This window comes from Conger conger, chromosome 2 (assembly GCF_963514075.1).
Source record: "Conger conger chromosome 2, fConCon1.1, whole genome shotgun sequence".
In the NCBI taxonomy this organism is placed as follows: Eukaryota; Metazoa; Chordata; class Actinopteri; order Anguilliformes; family Congridae; genus Conger; species Conger conger.
The window spans coordinates 80120481-80137949 of record NC_083761.1 but is presented as its reverse complement, the minus strand read 5'-3'; the positions used below and the strand labels follow the sequence as shown (position 1 = coordinate 80137949).

The window sequence follows — 17469 nt, the reverse complement described above, 5'->3', positions numbered from 1 at the left end:
GTGAGAGTGTGTGTGAGAGAGTGTGAGTCCTGTGTCTGAGTACATGTGAGTCCTGTGTGTGTGTATGTGTGTGTGCGTGTGTGTGTGTGTGTGAGAGAGTGTGTGTGAGAGAGTGTGAGTCCTGTGTCTGAGTACATGTGAGTCCTGTGTGTGTGTGTGTGAGAGTGTGAGTCCTGTGTCTGAGTATATGTGAGTCGTGAGTGAGTGAGTGAGTGAGTGAGTGAGTGAGTGAGTGAGTGAGTGAGTGAGTGAGTGAGTGAGTGAGTGAGTGAGTGAGTGAGTGAGTGAGTGAGTGAGTGAGTGAGTGAGTGAGATAATGAAGCTGACAATTTTTACTTCCAAAGTGAGTGCACTCTCTGTGTCCTGTTATAACACATCTCTCTCTCTCTCTCTCTCTCTCTCTCTCTCTCTCTCTCTCTCTCAGGAACCAGTCTGTTCTTTTTGGGGGGAACCCTCGGTACGAGAACGTGCCCCTCATCGGTAGAGGCTCTCCTCCACCCTCGGTGCGTTGGGCCCCAGAAGCCAAGTCCTTCTTATGACCCTGCTGTTCACCCCACCCACCTCTAACTCACAGTTACAGGGACATACACCTCATTTTAAACTCAGTTACAGGGACATACACCTCATTTTAAACTCAGTTACAGGGACATACACCTCATTTTAAACTCAGTTACAGGGACATAAACCTCATTTTAAACTCAGTTACAGGGACATACACCTCATTTTAAACTCAGTTACAGGGACATACACCTCGTTTTAAACTCAGTTACAGGGACATACACCTCATTTAAAACTCAGTTACAGGGACATACGGCTCATTTTAAACTCAGTTACAGGGACATACACCTCGTTTTAAACTCAGTTACAGGGACATACACCTCGTTTTAAACTCAGTTACAGCTCATTTTAAACCTGGACCGCTCTTTTAACTGAGATTTGTACCTAGTCTATTTCAGGACTAGGTAAATAATACTAGGTTTCGGTACTGTGAAGCACCCCAGGAGTGCACAGCTGGGCAGCCACAGTGTCTGCAGGTGTTTGTGGCTTCCTTTCAGTCAGCGGGAAAGGCAGGCCTCAGAAACCCTGTACAGACCCTTTAGCCAATTAACGACTTAAATGCTGAAGCACGCTCACGAGAAACGGACACACCGGCCCTGTAGGACTGCAGTTCCGCACCCCTGGTTCATACAGAGATTCTGACATCACAGGACATCACACAAAAAATAAGAGCCCCTTCCGCCTCTCTCTGTTTAATATGTGCGGACTGAGGAGGCGGCTCCCCTGCTGTTCGCCAACGGTACTGCAAGCGCCGTTACTTTGTGCAGGAGCTGACATACGCGTGACCTTTCGGCTACCGCCATTCAGAAGAAGCTCTTATCCAAAGCGACTTACAGTGGCAACCTCCTGGTGCACTGTGACCTCCCGGCGAACTGCGTAGCCCCCTCAGTTCTTCCTGGTTGGTTTTTTCTGCAATAATTGCTATTGTTATTTGTGCGGTGGCCCCATTCTGGCTCCAGCTGAAATTAGCCCCTGTTGCTGGCTCCTTCGCGTGCTCGGCTGAAATGCCCCCATTGCGATTTGTATTCTTTTTATTTTTATTTATTTTATAAAGGAGGCTGACCAGTGTTGCTTGTGCCTTTGCTGACACTCCCAGCAGTGACCGTGTCTTGAAGCCCTGAAGAAATTAGAAGCAGCATACAGACAGAGAATAAAAATAAAACAAAATGTCTACCAGTCGATTCCACTGCCAAGATGGCCGCCCTGTTCAATGCAGACTGATAGGTGCTCACAAACCCCCCCACCCCGTTACTGAAACAGCCCAATGGCCCAATTACACTTTCTGACGGTTTACTGTAGCTAATGTCATTTAGCAGGATAAAGAAGCATATTATGATGCACATTTAAATTTTATCTAAAGATTTGAAGATTTTCTCCCATCTGTGGGGATTATGGGAGTACAACTGCTCTCCAGATTTTTGTCTTACTGTTGGGCGACAGGATTCAAATTGGGGGAAGACATTTGGACCAATATTTGTATTTGTCTGCCATCTAAAAGCTCTGGCATGTGTGTGCCACATGCATGTATAAAACTGCTTTTTTAGGAAAAATAATTATTTTTATGGTACCACGGTAACATGAGCATTTGTCCATTGAAATCGAAAGTGCACTTTCGGTTTGCTGTAACGTACTTTGACATGTAAATAACATATTTAAATCAATGAATTTGAGACTTCTCTCAACCTGTACTACTTATTGTTTCTATATCAAAATATTTTACTTTTTTTAATTTAAAGATTCATTTTTTAAAAAGCTGTCGGGATCCTGTTGCAATGTTGTTCAAGTGCATGTGTATAATTTCTTTTTACTGCCATTCAAAGACTGATCTCATTTTCACAACTTCCTGGACTGTAGCTGGCTTCTGCCTGTCCTTTTCGTAGGCAGGGCTTTTATTCTGCAGGAAATTAGTCTTTTCCTCTCAACAGACCTCAGACCCTTCCTCAATCTGCTTTCTACCTTTCAGCTAATAGCTTCTTTTATTTTGTTTTCTGTTTGTTTGTATGTTGTTTACATGTTGCGTATGTGTGTGTTTCTTTTCTTCTTCTTCTTCTTTTTTTTTTATCAACTTATTTTGTTTGGAGCTATACTCTCAGCCATTTAGAAACCGAGTAAGTTTTTCTCTCTCTTTCTCTGGATTTTCAGACCCCTTTCCTTCTCATTCGTCCCTCCTGGTTTTCACCCCCGTCTGTCTCTCTCACTCTCTCATTTTGCTTTACACTTTCACCCCTCCCTTCCTTCCTTGCATGGTTTTTTGCACAGTTGCCGGTCACTTTTTTTTTTCTCATTTACTATTGATTAGGCTTCGGTAATAGTATATTTGTGTTGAATACTTTCACAAAGACAAAAAACCTGCGTACATCCCAGCCCATTTTTTCTGTAGGTTGCGTTCGCCCCAGAAACTGGAATAAACAGGCTAAAAACCACGTCACCACACGCGCCTCTCATAAGTCTTCTCTGATGAAACGGCCGGGTACAGTGACGCCTGTGTTTGGCGTCGTTTTTAGCCTGTTTTTTTTTAGACGCTTTCAAAATGGCCGTTGGGTTCGCGTCCGCCTGGGCAGGATGTGGTGACACCTGAGGTTTTTTGACGCACCCTGGCAGGTCCGTGTGCATGAGCGATGTGGCTTCTTCTTTGTGTAATTCTATAGTCTTAACTGCCATGCGGGCGATGTTTGCAGCCAGGGCGGGCAAACTCTCCACGAGTTGCACTATAGAATTTGAGATCTGTGACGTCCAGCCCACAGGTGAAGGGTTGCTGGGGTGTGTCCGTGCCCCCCCCCCCTCCTCTGGTGGTGGTTTTTGAGTGGCGGATCTATCATAGCGCCCCCTTGTGAGGTGTGTGTGACACTGCTTGCTGTGGTTGGTTTGGATACATTATCCCCTTTCCGCGTGCCTCTGACCGTGCCGGCGGGACCCCCCCACTCCCCTTTTTAGGGAACAGCCCACTCCTGTTCTCCCAGAGCTCCCCTTCATTTGTGAGTTAATACATCATGTGGCCCAAATTCGTCCTGGAAACGGTGTGTTTTCCTAGGTGTGTGTGTGCACGTGTTTGTGTGTGTGTGTGTGTGTGTGTGTGTACATGCGCATGCGTGTGTGTCTGTGTGTGTGTGCGCGCGTGTGTGTGTGTGTGAGTGCATACGGGCTTGTGTGTGTGTGTGTGTGTGTGTGTGTGTGTGTGTGAGAGAGAGAGAGAGAGAGAATGTATGTGCTGGCTGCAGTATAACCCCAGGCTCTGCGTATGTGTGTGTGTGCGTGTGTGTGCACGTGTGCGTATGTGTTTGTGTGCGTGTGTGTGTGCGTGTGTGTGTGTGCACGTGTGCGTATGTGTTTGTGTGTGCGTATGTGCGCATGTGTGAGCGTGTGTGTGCACGTGTGCGTATGTGTTTGTGTGTGCGTGTGTGTGTGCGTGTGTGTGTGTGCGTGTGTGTGCACGTGTGCGTATGTGTTTGTGTGTGCGTATGTGCGCATGTGTGAGCGTGTGTGTGTGCGTATGTGTTTGCGTGTGCACGTGTGTGCGTATGTGAGCATGTGTGCATGTGTGAGTGAGTGAGTGTGCGTGTGTGTGCGTGTGTGTGTGTGTGTGCGTGTGAGTGAGTGTGAGTGAGTGAGTGAGTGTGAGTGAGTGAGTGAGTGTGAGTGTGAGTGTGAGTGAGTGTGAGTGAGTGTGAGTGAGTGTGAGTGAGTGTGAGTGAGTGTGAGTGAGTGTGAGTGAGTGTGAGTGAGTGTGAGTGAGTGTTAGAGTGAGTGAGAGTGAGAGTGAGTGAGAGTGAGTGTGAGTGAGAGTGAGTGTGAGTGAGAGTGTGAGTGAGTGAGTGTGTGTGAGTGTCAAAGTAATCGGCTGTGTTTTCCATCTCTCTTCCAGTACTCCCCCAGCATGAGAGCCACCTACCTGTCCATGACTGAGGACCAGATCAGACACTTCGGGAATGATTTCCAGGCGTAGACATCCTCCTCTTCCTCTACCTCCTCCTCCTCCTCCCCCGCCCCTCCATCCCTCCATCCAAGAGGGGCGACACAAGCAACCACCTCCAGCGCTCATTGTTCACCGACCTTTGACCTTGACTTTCACCAGGGGAAGCTGGGGTCGTGTCCGCTGGAGATATGGCCCAAAGCGCAGTGTTGAAAGCACCCCCCCCCCCCCCCCACCCTCAAAGCACACCCTCAGAGCCAAGATTCAAACTGACAAAAAAAGTCAATCTGACATTTCAAACAGCGGTCACAGCCAACTGTATATACAGCTGTTCAGCGTCCCTCCGTTTCAAAGGGTGCTGGGGAACGGGAATAGCCGTGCTGGCACCGGTCATCCTAACAGGTTAGGTAGAAGTCGGGTAGTCTTCCTGAGAGCAGAATCCTCAGGAAAAAGTTTTTTGGTCTTTTTTTTTTTTTCTTCCCTGCGTGTCACAGACCGGGTAGCAAGGGGGTAGTGTGTCACCGTAGTGGAATGAAACCGGACTTTTGCCCACACACCTAGTAGCTATCTTTTTTTTCAAGCCAAAACAACTTTCTAAACAAAAACAAACTCAAGAACATTGAAGCTTTGAGAAATTTCTACTGCCTTTAATAAGTTTGCAGTGACTTCCGTGTCCTTTGGTAGTGAAACACTGTAACGCCTTTTTCGGTCCTCCGTCAATAATAACTCTTTTTCGTTTGATTTGTGGCGAATAATAAAAAAAAAAAATAATAATAATTACGAAAAAAGAAAACTAACCAACGTTCTGTGACTCCTTCAAATAAGTGACTGTTGGAGACAGGAGAAGCCTCCTCTCGCGAGTGTGCGGACACTTCCACGGGAGGGTCTTTGGGGCGCGGCATCTGGAGTCCGTACCCCGCGAAAGCATGTCGTCTGTGCCTCTGTGTCCACGCCCCGTCCCCTTTCTCCCTGTTAAACTAACTAGCTCTGTGACTGTTAGAATTTTATACTTTGTACACGTCTGTATCCAAAGGTGTTTTTGACTCGTTTCTCGGTGAGCGTTTGATTGTTTGTTTGTTTGTTTGTTTAATACTCAGTGGGCTGTTACACTGGGCGAACGTTGCATTTACAAAGCATGATTGTTCCTTAAGGGTGTTCACTGGTGAGGTTGGCACTAGAGTGGGACAGGCACGTGAAAGGGGCGGGGAGGTTCTCTTAGCGCAGAGCATTACGCTCCAGACGAACAGGCCAATCGCAGTACAGTTACTGTGCTGAACAGAACCATTATTCCATTCATCAGCCGCTGGTAGCCGTAGCTCCCTTGAAAGCACCAAGACGCTGCACACTGTGTTCCCCTGCAGCTGGGCCGGGGCAGGAAACAAAGCCATTGTCACGCCACGCTGAAAAGTCTTCCAAACACCCTCCCCTGTACCGGTCCACCATTCCCCAGGGCTGGTCTCTGTCCCTCTGCCACGGCTGAAGGGAGACGCCCTCCGATTCGCTGCCTCGTTATCAATATTCATGAGTGGGGTGTGGTCTGTGGAGAAATTCCACCGCTGCAACAGAAGCAGTATTCTGTTCTAGAGTGTGTGGGATATCTGTGGTACCCCGTTCATTCTGTCCTAGAGTACGTGGGATATCTGTGGTACCCCTTTCATTCTGTTCTAGAGTGCGTGGGATATCTGTGGTACCCCTTTCATTCTGTTCTAGAGTGCGTGGGACATCTGTGGTAGCCCATTCTCAATGGCCATTTATATTACCTTTGGAAAGTCAGACACAAGCTTGTGCATTACGGAGCCTTTCTGAGCCAGTTTACCTGCTCTTTAATAAATTAATAAATAAATAAATAAAACTCTTCTGAGCCCTGTGCAGTGTGATTATGTCATTTCATTTTTATTTTTCATGTCTCTTGGGAGTGTCAGTTCCTCAAGCTGGTTTGGAAGCTGAAACGATGCCTGTCGTCCCATCTTGACCTGCAGTCATTGTATCCTAACGGCAAGACAACATTGTGTGTCTTTTTTTTGTCTTGTTTTTGGGTTTGCTTAGTTTTTGCCGCACTGACGGGGTGAGAGCTGTGAGTTTTTGAGCCTTCGTTCCAGGGGCTTGGACCCTGGTGCGGCCGTACATGTTCACCCTGACTCTCCCCTGACAAATGTGGGCTTTTCTGGTGGGACAGACAAGACAGACAAGACAGGCTGACACCAGGCCAGTCCCACCCTGACAGGGATTCCTAATATTACTAACACGTCTTCCATTTGGGGGGGGGGGAAGGGGGAGGAATGTGCCACCCACAAAATTCCGATTAACAAAAGTTTTAAAATGATTGATTATTATGTAGGCTTTTTTCTTTTCTTTTTTTTTTTTTTTGGTTTGTTTTATTCTGTTTCAAATGTTTGGTTCTCCAGTGCATGTAAGGTTGTGTCAGTGTGGCTCTGTCTACAGCCATTGAGAATGGTGCTTGGTTTCTATGTATAATACTGTACCCCCGTACAGAAGGGGAATACATCATAATAATAAAGTACTTTTAAATAGCAGTTGTCTCCGTCTAGTGTTGTTGTTTTAGGCTTCTAGCAGAAGCAGCTCAGGAAGCAGGGATTGTGAAAGAGGTTATGTGTGAAGCAGCAGGTGCTGTCAAAGACAAGGCACTAGCTGCAGTTAGACTAGCGACAGAGCGTAAACAAAAAAATGGCGGGTGAAATGGAGCCTGACACAAAAATGAGCGAATTAATAATAATATAATGTCGTACTGTTTATAGCCTACAATTGTGCCTGGGATTCAGTCAACACAATTATTTTTTATTGGTTGCTAAGCATTATTGCTAACATTAGCTAGCAATAACGTATCCCCACTGCACTAGCTAAGCAACGGTACAAATGTTAGCTACTAGCAATAATATACTGCACTAACATTCGCTAAGCAACGCTATTGAAATAATTTATCCCCATTGCACTAACGTTAGCTAGCTTGCTTGCTAGTTTGTTACACCTGAGCACACTGACACACCTATCCGTTGTATAAACGAGGATTTAATTGACCATCACATTTGTTAACTGCTACTTACCTGGCTTAATTATATATTCATATATCAAATAAAATTAATTGATTCGGCTTGCATGTGGTCCGCACAATTCCATTGTGTTCTTCACTGTGAAAGTTGCTGTATGCTGGCTGGCTAGCTTGATATTGATGATGAAACATGATATTGATTGCACCTCACGAATAACAGTAATTACTAAGAGAGTAGTCGGGTAAAGACTGATTTAACACAAATACACTCAGTGAGCATTTTATTAGGTATTTATTAGACTTATTTAAGTCTACTGCTGCCGTAGCCTAACTTAGAGGTTTGATGCATTGCGTGTTCAGAGATGCTCCTCTGCATACCACTGTTGTAATGCGGGGTTGTTTGTGTTGCTGTCACCTTCCTGTCAGCTTTGACTAGTCTGGCCATTTTCTTTGGACCTCTCTTTTTAACAAGGCATTTCTGCCTGCAGAACTGCTGCTTACTGGATGTTTTTTCGTTTTTCGCATCATTCTGCATTCGCATCATCATACTTAAGCCACCCTCTCTCGTACCGACAATCATTCCATGGTCAAAGTAACTTAGGTCACATTTCATGGTCAAAGTAACCTAGGTAACCTAGGTCACATTTTCTTCACGTTCTGAAGGTTGATGTGAACATTGACTGAAGATCCTGACCCATATCGGCATGAATGTCTGCATTGCACTGCTACTACACAATTGGCTGATTAGACCATATTTAATATTCAATTTATTGTCATTTATTGCCAAATTATTCCATGTTGGGCTCCTGTAAGATAAGATATCACGAAGAAGGTGTGGCAAAAACTGTTATAATAAGAAAATGTATTATTATTATTATTATTATTATTATTATTATTATTATTAGTGGTAGTAGTAGTAGTAGTAGTAGTAGTAGTATGACTATTGTTAACGATAATAATGGCAGAGCAGAGTTCATTAACAAAAATAACAGGCAGAGTTCATTCACGGAAAATCCAAGAAACCAAACAGAACAGATAACAGAACCACAAGACCAGAACAGACAGCATAAACCTAACACAGGGAAACAGAACTGACGAACTAGCAACCAAAGAACAAAACAGGCAGGCTTAAATATACAAGCAAATGTACTGAACGATAAACTGGTGAATGCAGGGCAACAGGAAACAGCTTGGACAAGACAGGAAGGAAATGCATATTAGGAGTGCGGGGCGGAGACATGTAATCAGGAGAAAGGTAAAACAAGGACCGGAGTGAAAGCAGAGAAAAAGAGAAAACAATAGGAAAAGGGGCACAGACGTTTATTTTCTATCTAGATTTGTTAAACAACTTAGAACATATCATCTTTTGTATCAGACCACCCAATTTTTAGGTGAGTGAGTATTGGAACATGTGACTGACAGGTGTTTCTTGTTGCCCAGATGTGTCCTGTTTGATTGGTTTAACAATAAATAGTTTGGGATGTCTACTCTTGGGTTTTGCCTGTGAAGACTGCATTTGCGAGGACCAGAGAGCTGTCTTTGGGAGAAAACGGCATCGTGTGCGACAGTGGCTTATGTGGAACACTCTACCTAAGGAAATCAGAGAGGTGGGCTCAGTGGACCTTTTTAAACAGCATCTGAAAACATATCTTTTTAACCTGGCCTTTAACTGTAATTAGTAATGCCTTTTGTTTTAACAATTTTTATCTGTATTATGTTACTCTTTTAAATGTTTTTAAAGATGGCACTTATAATTTATCAGTGCGTAGAATAAGATGTTCTCATGCACAGAACGCATGTACCACATGCACCTCCCCAGTGACTAAGCTTGTAACTAACCCCCCTGGCACCATTAAGGCCTGCTCAGTGCCACCGGTCACATGTGGATTTACTAGAACCACTGGCCAGACCAGTGGTGAACCATGCCCAAAATGGCAGTCACACACAGACCTCACCCAGAGTTTTAGTATCACTTGTTGGACATCCAGATTCTGATGATGTTGATAGGCCATGGACATCAGAAAGTCATGGCATGCAAAGGATATGCAACCAAGCTGCTAAAGAAATGACAATTTAATCTATGATTGTGTTAATTTGTCCAAATTATTTTTGAGCCCCTAACATTGGGGGTACTTAGTATAAAAAGGGCTGTAATTCCTACACTGTTCACGCGATTTATATTTCATATTCATTATTTACTTCCAACTCCAATATCCTGTGGTAGACAGCAAAAATAACAATAACTTTGTCAATGTCCAAATATTTATGGACCTGACTGTATAGAACATATCAAACTGAAATTATCTAAATCTATTGCAATTCTTTGCAAAACCAGGGAACTGTTGAATAAGAAATGCCATGTATATCATACTATGTTGAGGTCTGGGGAAATGTTTATAAAACAAATATTGATCTTATAATCAAACTCCAGAAAATAGCAATTTGAATAATAAATAAAGTTTGTTAGCATGAATCTATTAATCCATTATTCATAAGGTCCTACACCCTAAACATTTTAGATATTGTGTATTTAAAAACATTGGAAATACTTTTTCGAGTTAGGAGTTAAAGTATTCCAGTTTTTAATTAACAATCTTTCAAATCAAGAGAAGGAAATTATCATTTAAGAGGGCTGTGTGTCTTTGAAAACGGTAAAGTGAGAACAACTGTAAAATATAGTTTCAAAAAACTGCAGAGAACACTACTAACATTCAGGGTTATCTTATGGATTGTTTAGCATAGGCAGGCCTTTGGCTTCAGCCTATTCCTTTTTCGGTCATTGATTTTGTGAACTTTATTGTGTGAAATAGACTGGTGTAAACATGCATGATGATGCTTTGTCTGTTGTATACATAATTTATCAAGTTTGTTCCTTATAATGTGGGGCCAAAATAAATTCATTCAAATATTCATTCATTCAACCATTCAGTATGCGTCTGCATTATTTGAATTCTCTTCTTTAAATTCTTCTTTCACTTTCATTTCTTTGTTACGTTTGACTTCACTGCTGGTAACGAACGTTGTATCAGAACTATCCTCCTCAAGTTCTTCAACTCAAAGGACAATAACAGGAAAGTAGCCTACTGCATAATGGAAGGTAAGTAATTTGGCAGTAATTTTATCAAGCTTTGTATTATGTTTTAGTAGAAAACTTTGATTTCTGGACAGTTAGAAAATATACATTTCTGGTGTTCAAACTGTTTTGATCAGTTAACTTGGTGTGATCTGCTCCATCAAAATCGGTCGCAATAACCCCAAAACGTATTTGGAAAACTACTCAAGAGGACAATGTAAGTTTTCTAATGATACCAACGTTATGGTTGGCTAGCCTCCAAGCAAGTTCCGGTAATTTTACATTTACATTTACATTACATTTTTGTCATTTAGCAGACACTTTTAATCCAAAGCGACTTACAAGTGCATAGGTTCTTCCAGAAGTTAAAGCATGACATCCATAGCTAGTAATATACACATGAAGTGTTGTTCTAAACATACAGTCATCATAAGTGCAATTTTTATTTTTATTTTTTTGGGGGGGGGTTAGACAAGAGGGAGGGGGGTGGGGGTGGGGGAGGACTATAACTACCTTAGTTCTCCTCAGGAGGGAGGACTAAGGTACAGTTTGAAAAGGTGTGTTTTTAGTCTGCGTTGAAATAGGGGGAGGGATTCTGCTGTCCTGACAGTGGTAGGCAAGTCATCTGGGACATTTATAATACAGAAATGTCGACCTTCTGAAAAGGGTGTTCATTTTTGCACTCAATACTTGGTCGGGACTCTTTTTTCACGAATTACACCATCAATGCGGCGTGACATCGCTCTCTAATTTTAAATTTTTTTAAATTTTTTAAATTTAATTATTTTCAGAATGCTTTTTAAAAACTGGTGATATTGAGCTTGGCATGCACACAGTAAGGTGATTTAGGCTTTTTAAAAACCTATTACCTGTGCCCCAGTGTTATGTACGGTACTGAGGACCCAAAAGCAGACCAACGAATAATCCAAAAATGTGGTTTATTCAGTCCAAGTTCAGAGCCAAGAGATCAACAGACAATGCCCAAATCAGAATGCAAAAGAATGGTCGAAAAAACAAGCAAGAAATCCAGGAGATCAGAAAAACAGAGGTGCAAAAGGGCTAAAGCAAAAATTGAAGACGTAGCAAAAGAAACAAAACCAAATAAACAGATCAGCAACCAAAACAAGAGGGCAAGGCAAACTCGGAAATCAAATCAAAGGGGTGTCGTACTTGAATCTCGGCACTGAATACGATCAAGGTTCTGACAAAGAACACTGCGGAGACTAAGGTTTAAATACAAGAGGGAAGGGAAAACTAGGAGATAATGTTTACCCAATTAAAGTGACAGTTAGTTTGTTAGTTAGACAGACAGTAAGTGTATTAATCAGATTAGTTCTGTACAATATCTAAATTAGTAGTAGTTAGTAAGAATAGTAAGATTCCTGTTCGAAATAATGATTCAAATCGAATCAAATCAATCGTGCCTTACAACATTTAGCTATCGAGAGAAGCTGGAATGCGAGGTTGGCAGAAATGTTGAAACCCCCAGGGTATATCCAATGCAATAACTGAAATGGAAAAATTTTGGCACAAATAACATTGGCTTGTGTCCTCTGGGTATAATATCTACATTATTTTGACTGGTGTGGTTAGAAAACATTGTAAGGATTTCAGAAAGGTATATGGTGTTGATCTAGTGTGTTAGATAGAGATCGGAACAAATTGCAGAAGTCATAAAACACCTGAAAATTTTCATTTTAAAATAAATAAATATTATTATTATTATTATTATTATTATTATTATTATTATTATTACTATTATTATTATTATTATCTTCATCTTCATTATTATGATAGAACGGGTCACATATTTGTAAATTAGTCTAAAATGGGGCATGATGACCGAAAACTGGTTTCAGAAGCTAGATGTGTGGCACAAAGCCATAGTTCTGATTTCAGAAGTTGTGGTAGGAGTTCTCTGTGAGCGTTACACCCATCTTTAAATTATCCAGTATCAGTATTATGACGGCAGCGGTTTTCACCTTTGCCAAAATACCTAGTTCATCGTCAATGTACGGTGGCCCTGAAGAATCTGAATCAAGAATCAGAAAACACAGCAATTTGTCTTCGTGTTTTCTGATCATTTACATTTAAATGTTTATTGTACAACAAGTTACTAAATTGTGCGTATGCATGATTGATATATATTTTTGTAGAAAATATATATATTTTGTTTTGCCCCAGGGTCAGCTGATCTGCGGATTGTCATGTTGGGTAAGACTGGAGCTGGGAAGAGCAGCACAGGCAACAGCATTCTGGGAAAGAATGTGTTCCCAACTTCATGGGCTGCCAACTCTAACACAGCTAAGTGTCAGGCTGAAACGCAGACCGTCGATGGGAGAAGCATCACTGTGATTGACACACCAGGGTATTTTTCTACTGACTGCTCTCATGATGAGCTGAAACCTGAAATTGCCAAGTGCATTATAGAGTGCACCCCCGGACCTCACGCCTTTCTGATAGTGCTGCCAGTACGGAAGCAAACTCCAGAAGAGCGGAAAGTGGTGGAAGAAATTCTGGAAATGTTTGGCGAAAATTGTCTGAAGTATGCCATTGTCCTTTTTACCCACGGGAAACAGCTTTCAGGCATGCCCATCACAGAGTTTGTGGAAGGCAACACACATCTGAAAAAGCTTGTCCAAAAGTGTGGAGACCGGCTTCACGTCATTGACAACACAGAGTGGAATGACGAAAACAACAGCGTTCAAATCAAGAAGCTGCTGAACACAATTGATCAGATGGTGAGAGACAACGGGGGAAAGCACTATACCAACGAGCTGCTCCAGGCTTTGCATCAAGCCATCGAGAAGGAAGAGGAAGAAGTCATGAACCAAACTAAAGGACTTTTACCTAAGACCGCTGTCAGAGAAAGGGCGAAACAGAATGTAATGGAAAGGTTTTTAGTCCTGGTAGCAGGCATTGCAACCGGAGGACTGTTAGGTGCATTAATTGGTGCTTCTGCATTTGTGATATTAGTTCTAAGGGTTAAGGAAGGGTTTTCTCCCCTTGGGCTCTCTATGTTGACAGAGGTAGGCGTGGCAGCTGGAGCAGGGGCCATTGCGGGCGCGATTGCAGGGGGGAAAATTGGGGCAGAGATAGCACAAGAAGAAGAGACTGTGAAAGAGGCCATGTCTAAAACAGCAGGTGCTATGAAAGACGAGGCATTAAGACTAGCTAGAAAATTTAACATTTAAAGTAGGGTTAAGAGAAGCCTTGTGGAAAAAAAAGAGAGATATACTTTGAGTGTTGGGAATGTATCAACATTATTGCATTTCTTTCTTAAATTGAAAGCAAAGTACTAGGGGTGTGCGCAATTGTCTGTATCTGTTCAACCAACAAAATGATTTGTATCTGTAATCTGTCAAACATTTCCCTTGATATACAGTGGTGGGCAAAATTATTAGAACACTTGGCATATTTAAGAGGTTTCAGTTGTTTTTGTTGAATTGGCTATTAAAATACCCATAAAACAAATGAAATATCTACAAAGTCATCATTATGCTCTATAAACCATAGAATAGAGCCATCATAAGGAGATTTACGTCATTTTCCATACAAAAAACAAGCAATGTCACACAATCATGTTCCTTCACAGAAGAAGCCAAATTACCTGTGTAATCATTGTCAGGTGTGATCGTGGTTAAATTGATGGTGATGCAAGAGTCTTAGGACACAGCTGTGTGATTCTTTTGAATGTACAAGGCCTATCCTGCTCATTAAGTCATTGGTAACATCAGGGTTTTGTCACTGAGGCCACACCACCAATTGGTATAAATTCAAAGCCTCTAGAAGTAGTCTTGAAGCACACGTTGCTCTTTCAACATGGATAAGGTGAAGAAGGAGCTAACGAGTGAGCAACGGGTTGGAATAAAGGCCCTTTTCGATGCTGGCTGCATCGAAGCAACCATCTGCATGTTTCATGAACATTATGAAATGAAATCATGTTTTGGAGGCGAGAAAAGGTCAATATTTTCAGATCTGTCAGGTGTTCTGATAATTTTGGCCACCACCGTAGGTATAGTCCAGTTGTATTTCATTGTTCAAATGCCAGTTGTTTTTTGCTGAAAAGATGAAATAAGATATAAATGAAGTGATAATGAAAATGACCTACGTGTTGAAAGTTTTCTTTTGTTGTTCTGATGGAAAATATATGATCATATATGATCATATAATGAAAATACTCATATAATGAAATGTCTCTTCCATTTATTTCACTGTCAATGAATGTTCTGTTCTTAATGTAACTGTTAAGGTGTTGGGAAATACATTAAAACATTTACTGAGCAACAATTTGCTGTCAAATTTACAGAAAATGCGGTAGCTTGTAGCCCCATATAGAGATCTCCTATATACACTTGGCCATCTCCTAGCTTACCCAAGAACCCCCAATCTTCCTGCTCTGTTACCTTTATTGTTACATGCAGTTTGTCTGACGACATTTCATCCCCTGGCGCTTTGCAATATCTCCTTCTCCTATGTATTGCTTCGTTCTTCAGACACGCAGCTGTCGGTGGCTCTGTGATCCTCCATGCATAAATCCATATATATATATTTTTAACTTTGTCGCTTGTGTAACAACCATTTCTCCATTTGTACCAATTATACAAATATTAAAAAGTCGGATCCAATCTCTTCCTAATAGGTTTACTGGACATGTTTCGGAAAATAAGAAAGAATGATAGTGGCGTTTTCGCTAACAGTAGGCAGCAGCTCAGTGAAAATAGAACAGAACTGCCCCCCGCATTCACGGTATTTATGCCTCTTCCAGACATTGCTGGCTGCGCCCCTTTCCATGCGTTCTTACTTATTACCGACCCCAGAATCGACCATAAAGGTCATGTCTTTCCCATTTACTTTTAATGTCCAATATGGTAAATCTCCTGGTTTCCATTTTATCAGCATTAATGTGGACTCACCCGTCTGCCGCATGCTCCGTCCACCTTTCCCCTCGCACCTTCAATCTTGTTCGTCGAACTGATCAGGATGGTTCACTGTGCCCCGGCCCAGCACGTTGCCATTCTTGCTCGCCTCTTTCGCCCAGTCTTAGTTCTCCTCCGCCCTGTCCTTTGTATTTCCTGGGACAGTCTCGTGCCCAATGTCCTTCTTCTCCGCAGACATAACAAGGGCCGTTTCTGTCACCACTTCTTCCAGCCCCTGTTCCTCTCCTCCTTCCACATCCTCTGCCTCTTCCTCTCCCCCTTCCACATCCTCTGCCTCTTCCTCTCCCCCTTCCACATCCTCTGCCTCTTCCTCTCCCCCTTCCACATCCTCTGCCTCTTCCTCTCCCCCTTTCACGTCCTCTGCCTCTTCCTCTAGCTGGCTGCTGACTCTTCAGCTGTTTGAGTTGGAGGTCAGTTACTTGTACCATTTGCATCTGCTGTTTTTTTGTTGTATTTTCTTTATTCCATTCTCCTTCTGGAATGTCTTTTAATCCATAGTGGCGTTCCCATGCCTCTGTGGTGTGTGAGGCACAGACAGGGGCCCTGTCTGCTGCAGTTCCTGTGGCAGGCAGGTAACTGACAGTGTGGTATTGCACACGGGTAGTTTTTCCGTGGCTGATACTGTAATCCCGATCTGGTGTGGTCCGTGGAGGGTTCGGTGTCTGGTTGGTCCCACAGGGTGGGGCTGGTGGAGGGTGTCATCGTTGGTGGCTGAGGGGTCCCTCTTCCAGGAGTCTGTAGGCGTGGTGGCGATGGCAGAGTCGGGGCTGGAGCAGGCGGTGTCGTCGGGGTGTTGGGGACCGGGGCTGGCTGGTGCGGTGGAGGTGCGTGAGGAGGTGGACGGGGCACCGGGCAGTCCAGGTCCGTGTCAACCTCGGAATGTTTTAACATGGTTAGTGAGGGATATAAACAGGGTGTGCTTTTCCCACTCGCCCCAGCTGAAAAATACAACGGTCAGGGGGAGTTTCCCCCTTTTTTTTTTCTTTTTTTCTTTGTCTCGCCTGCCTTTCACATGCCTCTCGTTCCCATAACTCAAATCCCCTTAATTCCTTTCTTTTTCCATATTCTTTCTAACATCCTCTAACCTCTGTGTTTAAAATGTGCCATTTAAAAGAAACCCATGTTCTTGCCAAATTTTTAAACCTTCCACGGCTGGTGGTTCGTGTTGGTTCCACATTATTCTTAGGGGTCCTGTAAATTGATTACAGCCCACACTTAGCTCCTTCCCGCAACTATTCCCCATTTTAACAATTACAGAATGGTACCAACCTGAAATGAGTCTTTAAGGCCTTACGAGATCTCCGGTCCCGGACCAGTGCGTTCGCCAACGCATAGGCACGCCCTACACCTGGTGTAGTCTGCCCAAGTCTCGTTCTTGTTGCTGTGGGGTTGCCGCTCAGTCTTTCTGCTGGCTCAGTATTCGGATCTCGGATCTTGTATCGCTTTCTCGCCCCGAAGGCGGTCTTCCTTTTAGGGATCCGGATCTCGGGTCGCTCCCTCTTCCCGGAGGCGGTCTTCGTTTTTAGTCCAGCACTAGGAAGACTCAGCCGCTTCTGAAACAGACAGCAGTTAGAGATCCTGCCAATCCCTTTCCAGTCCCGGACAGGTGAGACTGAGCCCCTTCTGAAACAGAAACGAGTTACAGATCCTGCCGACTACGCCAAGTTACTGTGGGGGAAATTCCAAGGAGGGACGTCTTGCAAGTAACCTTTCCCGTTTAAAAGAACCCAGTTATTTCACAGCAAGGAGAGTTTCAATAATACAAACTTTATTAAACATATAACAAAGCACGGAGAATGCCTCACACCAATGTGAGAAAACACTCTATGTTTTAGCAGACAGGGTGTTTATTCTTATACCATTACATAAATTATCGCATGCATACATTACGGTGAAAGCCAATCATCTTCATAGTGTTTCAGTATTTTCCATCACACGTTGTACTCCTGGGCCCACCTGTTCTCATTACGTCATAACATAT

General features: G+C 43.1%; 2 protein-coding genes across 2 annotated transcripts in view; both read left to right on the top strand.

Moving 5' to 3' along the window:
- ttyh2 (tweety family member 2) overlaps positions 1 to 7002 on the top strand; it is a 92243-nt gene extending 85241 nt beyond the window's left edge. The window contains exons 13-14 of the mRNA XM_061231234.1: positions 425 to 503; positions 4421 to 7002. Coding sequence (XP_061087218.1) covers positions 425 to 503; positions 4421 to 4501 — 160 coding nt within the window. The 3' untranslated portion in view covers positions 4502 to 7002. The remainder of the gene's footprint in view (positions 1 to 424; positions 504 to 4420) is intronic.
- A 3467-nt stretch (positions 7003 to 10469) lies between these two features.
- LOC133121360 (GTPase IMAP family member 7-like) lies at positions 10470 to 17045 on the top strand. The gene is made up of 6 exons (XM_061230560.1): positions 10470 to 10572; positions 12733 to 13483; positions 15865 to 15898; positions 16045 to 16060; positions 16167 to 16349; positions 16963 to 17045. Exons 1-6 carry the CDS (start codon positions 10566 to 10568, stop codon positions 17043 to 17045), a joined length of 1074 nt encoding a protein of 357 aa, XP_061086544.1. The 5' UTR covers positions 10470 to 10565.
- The last annotated feature ends 424 nt before the right edge of the window (positions 17046 to 17469 follow it).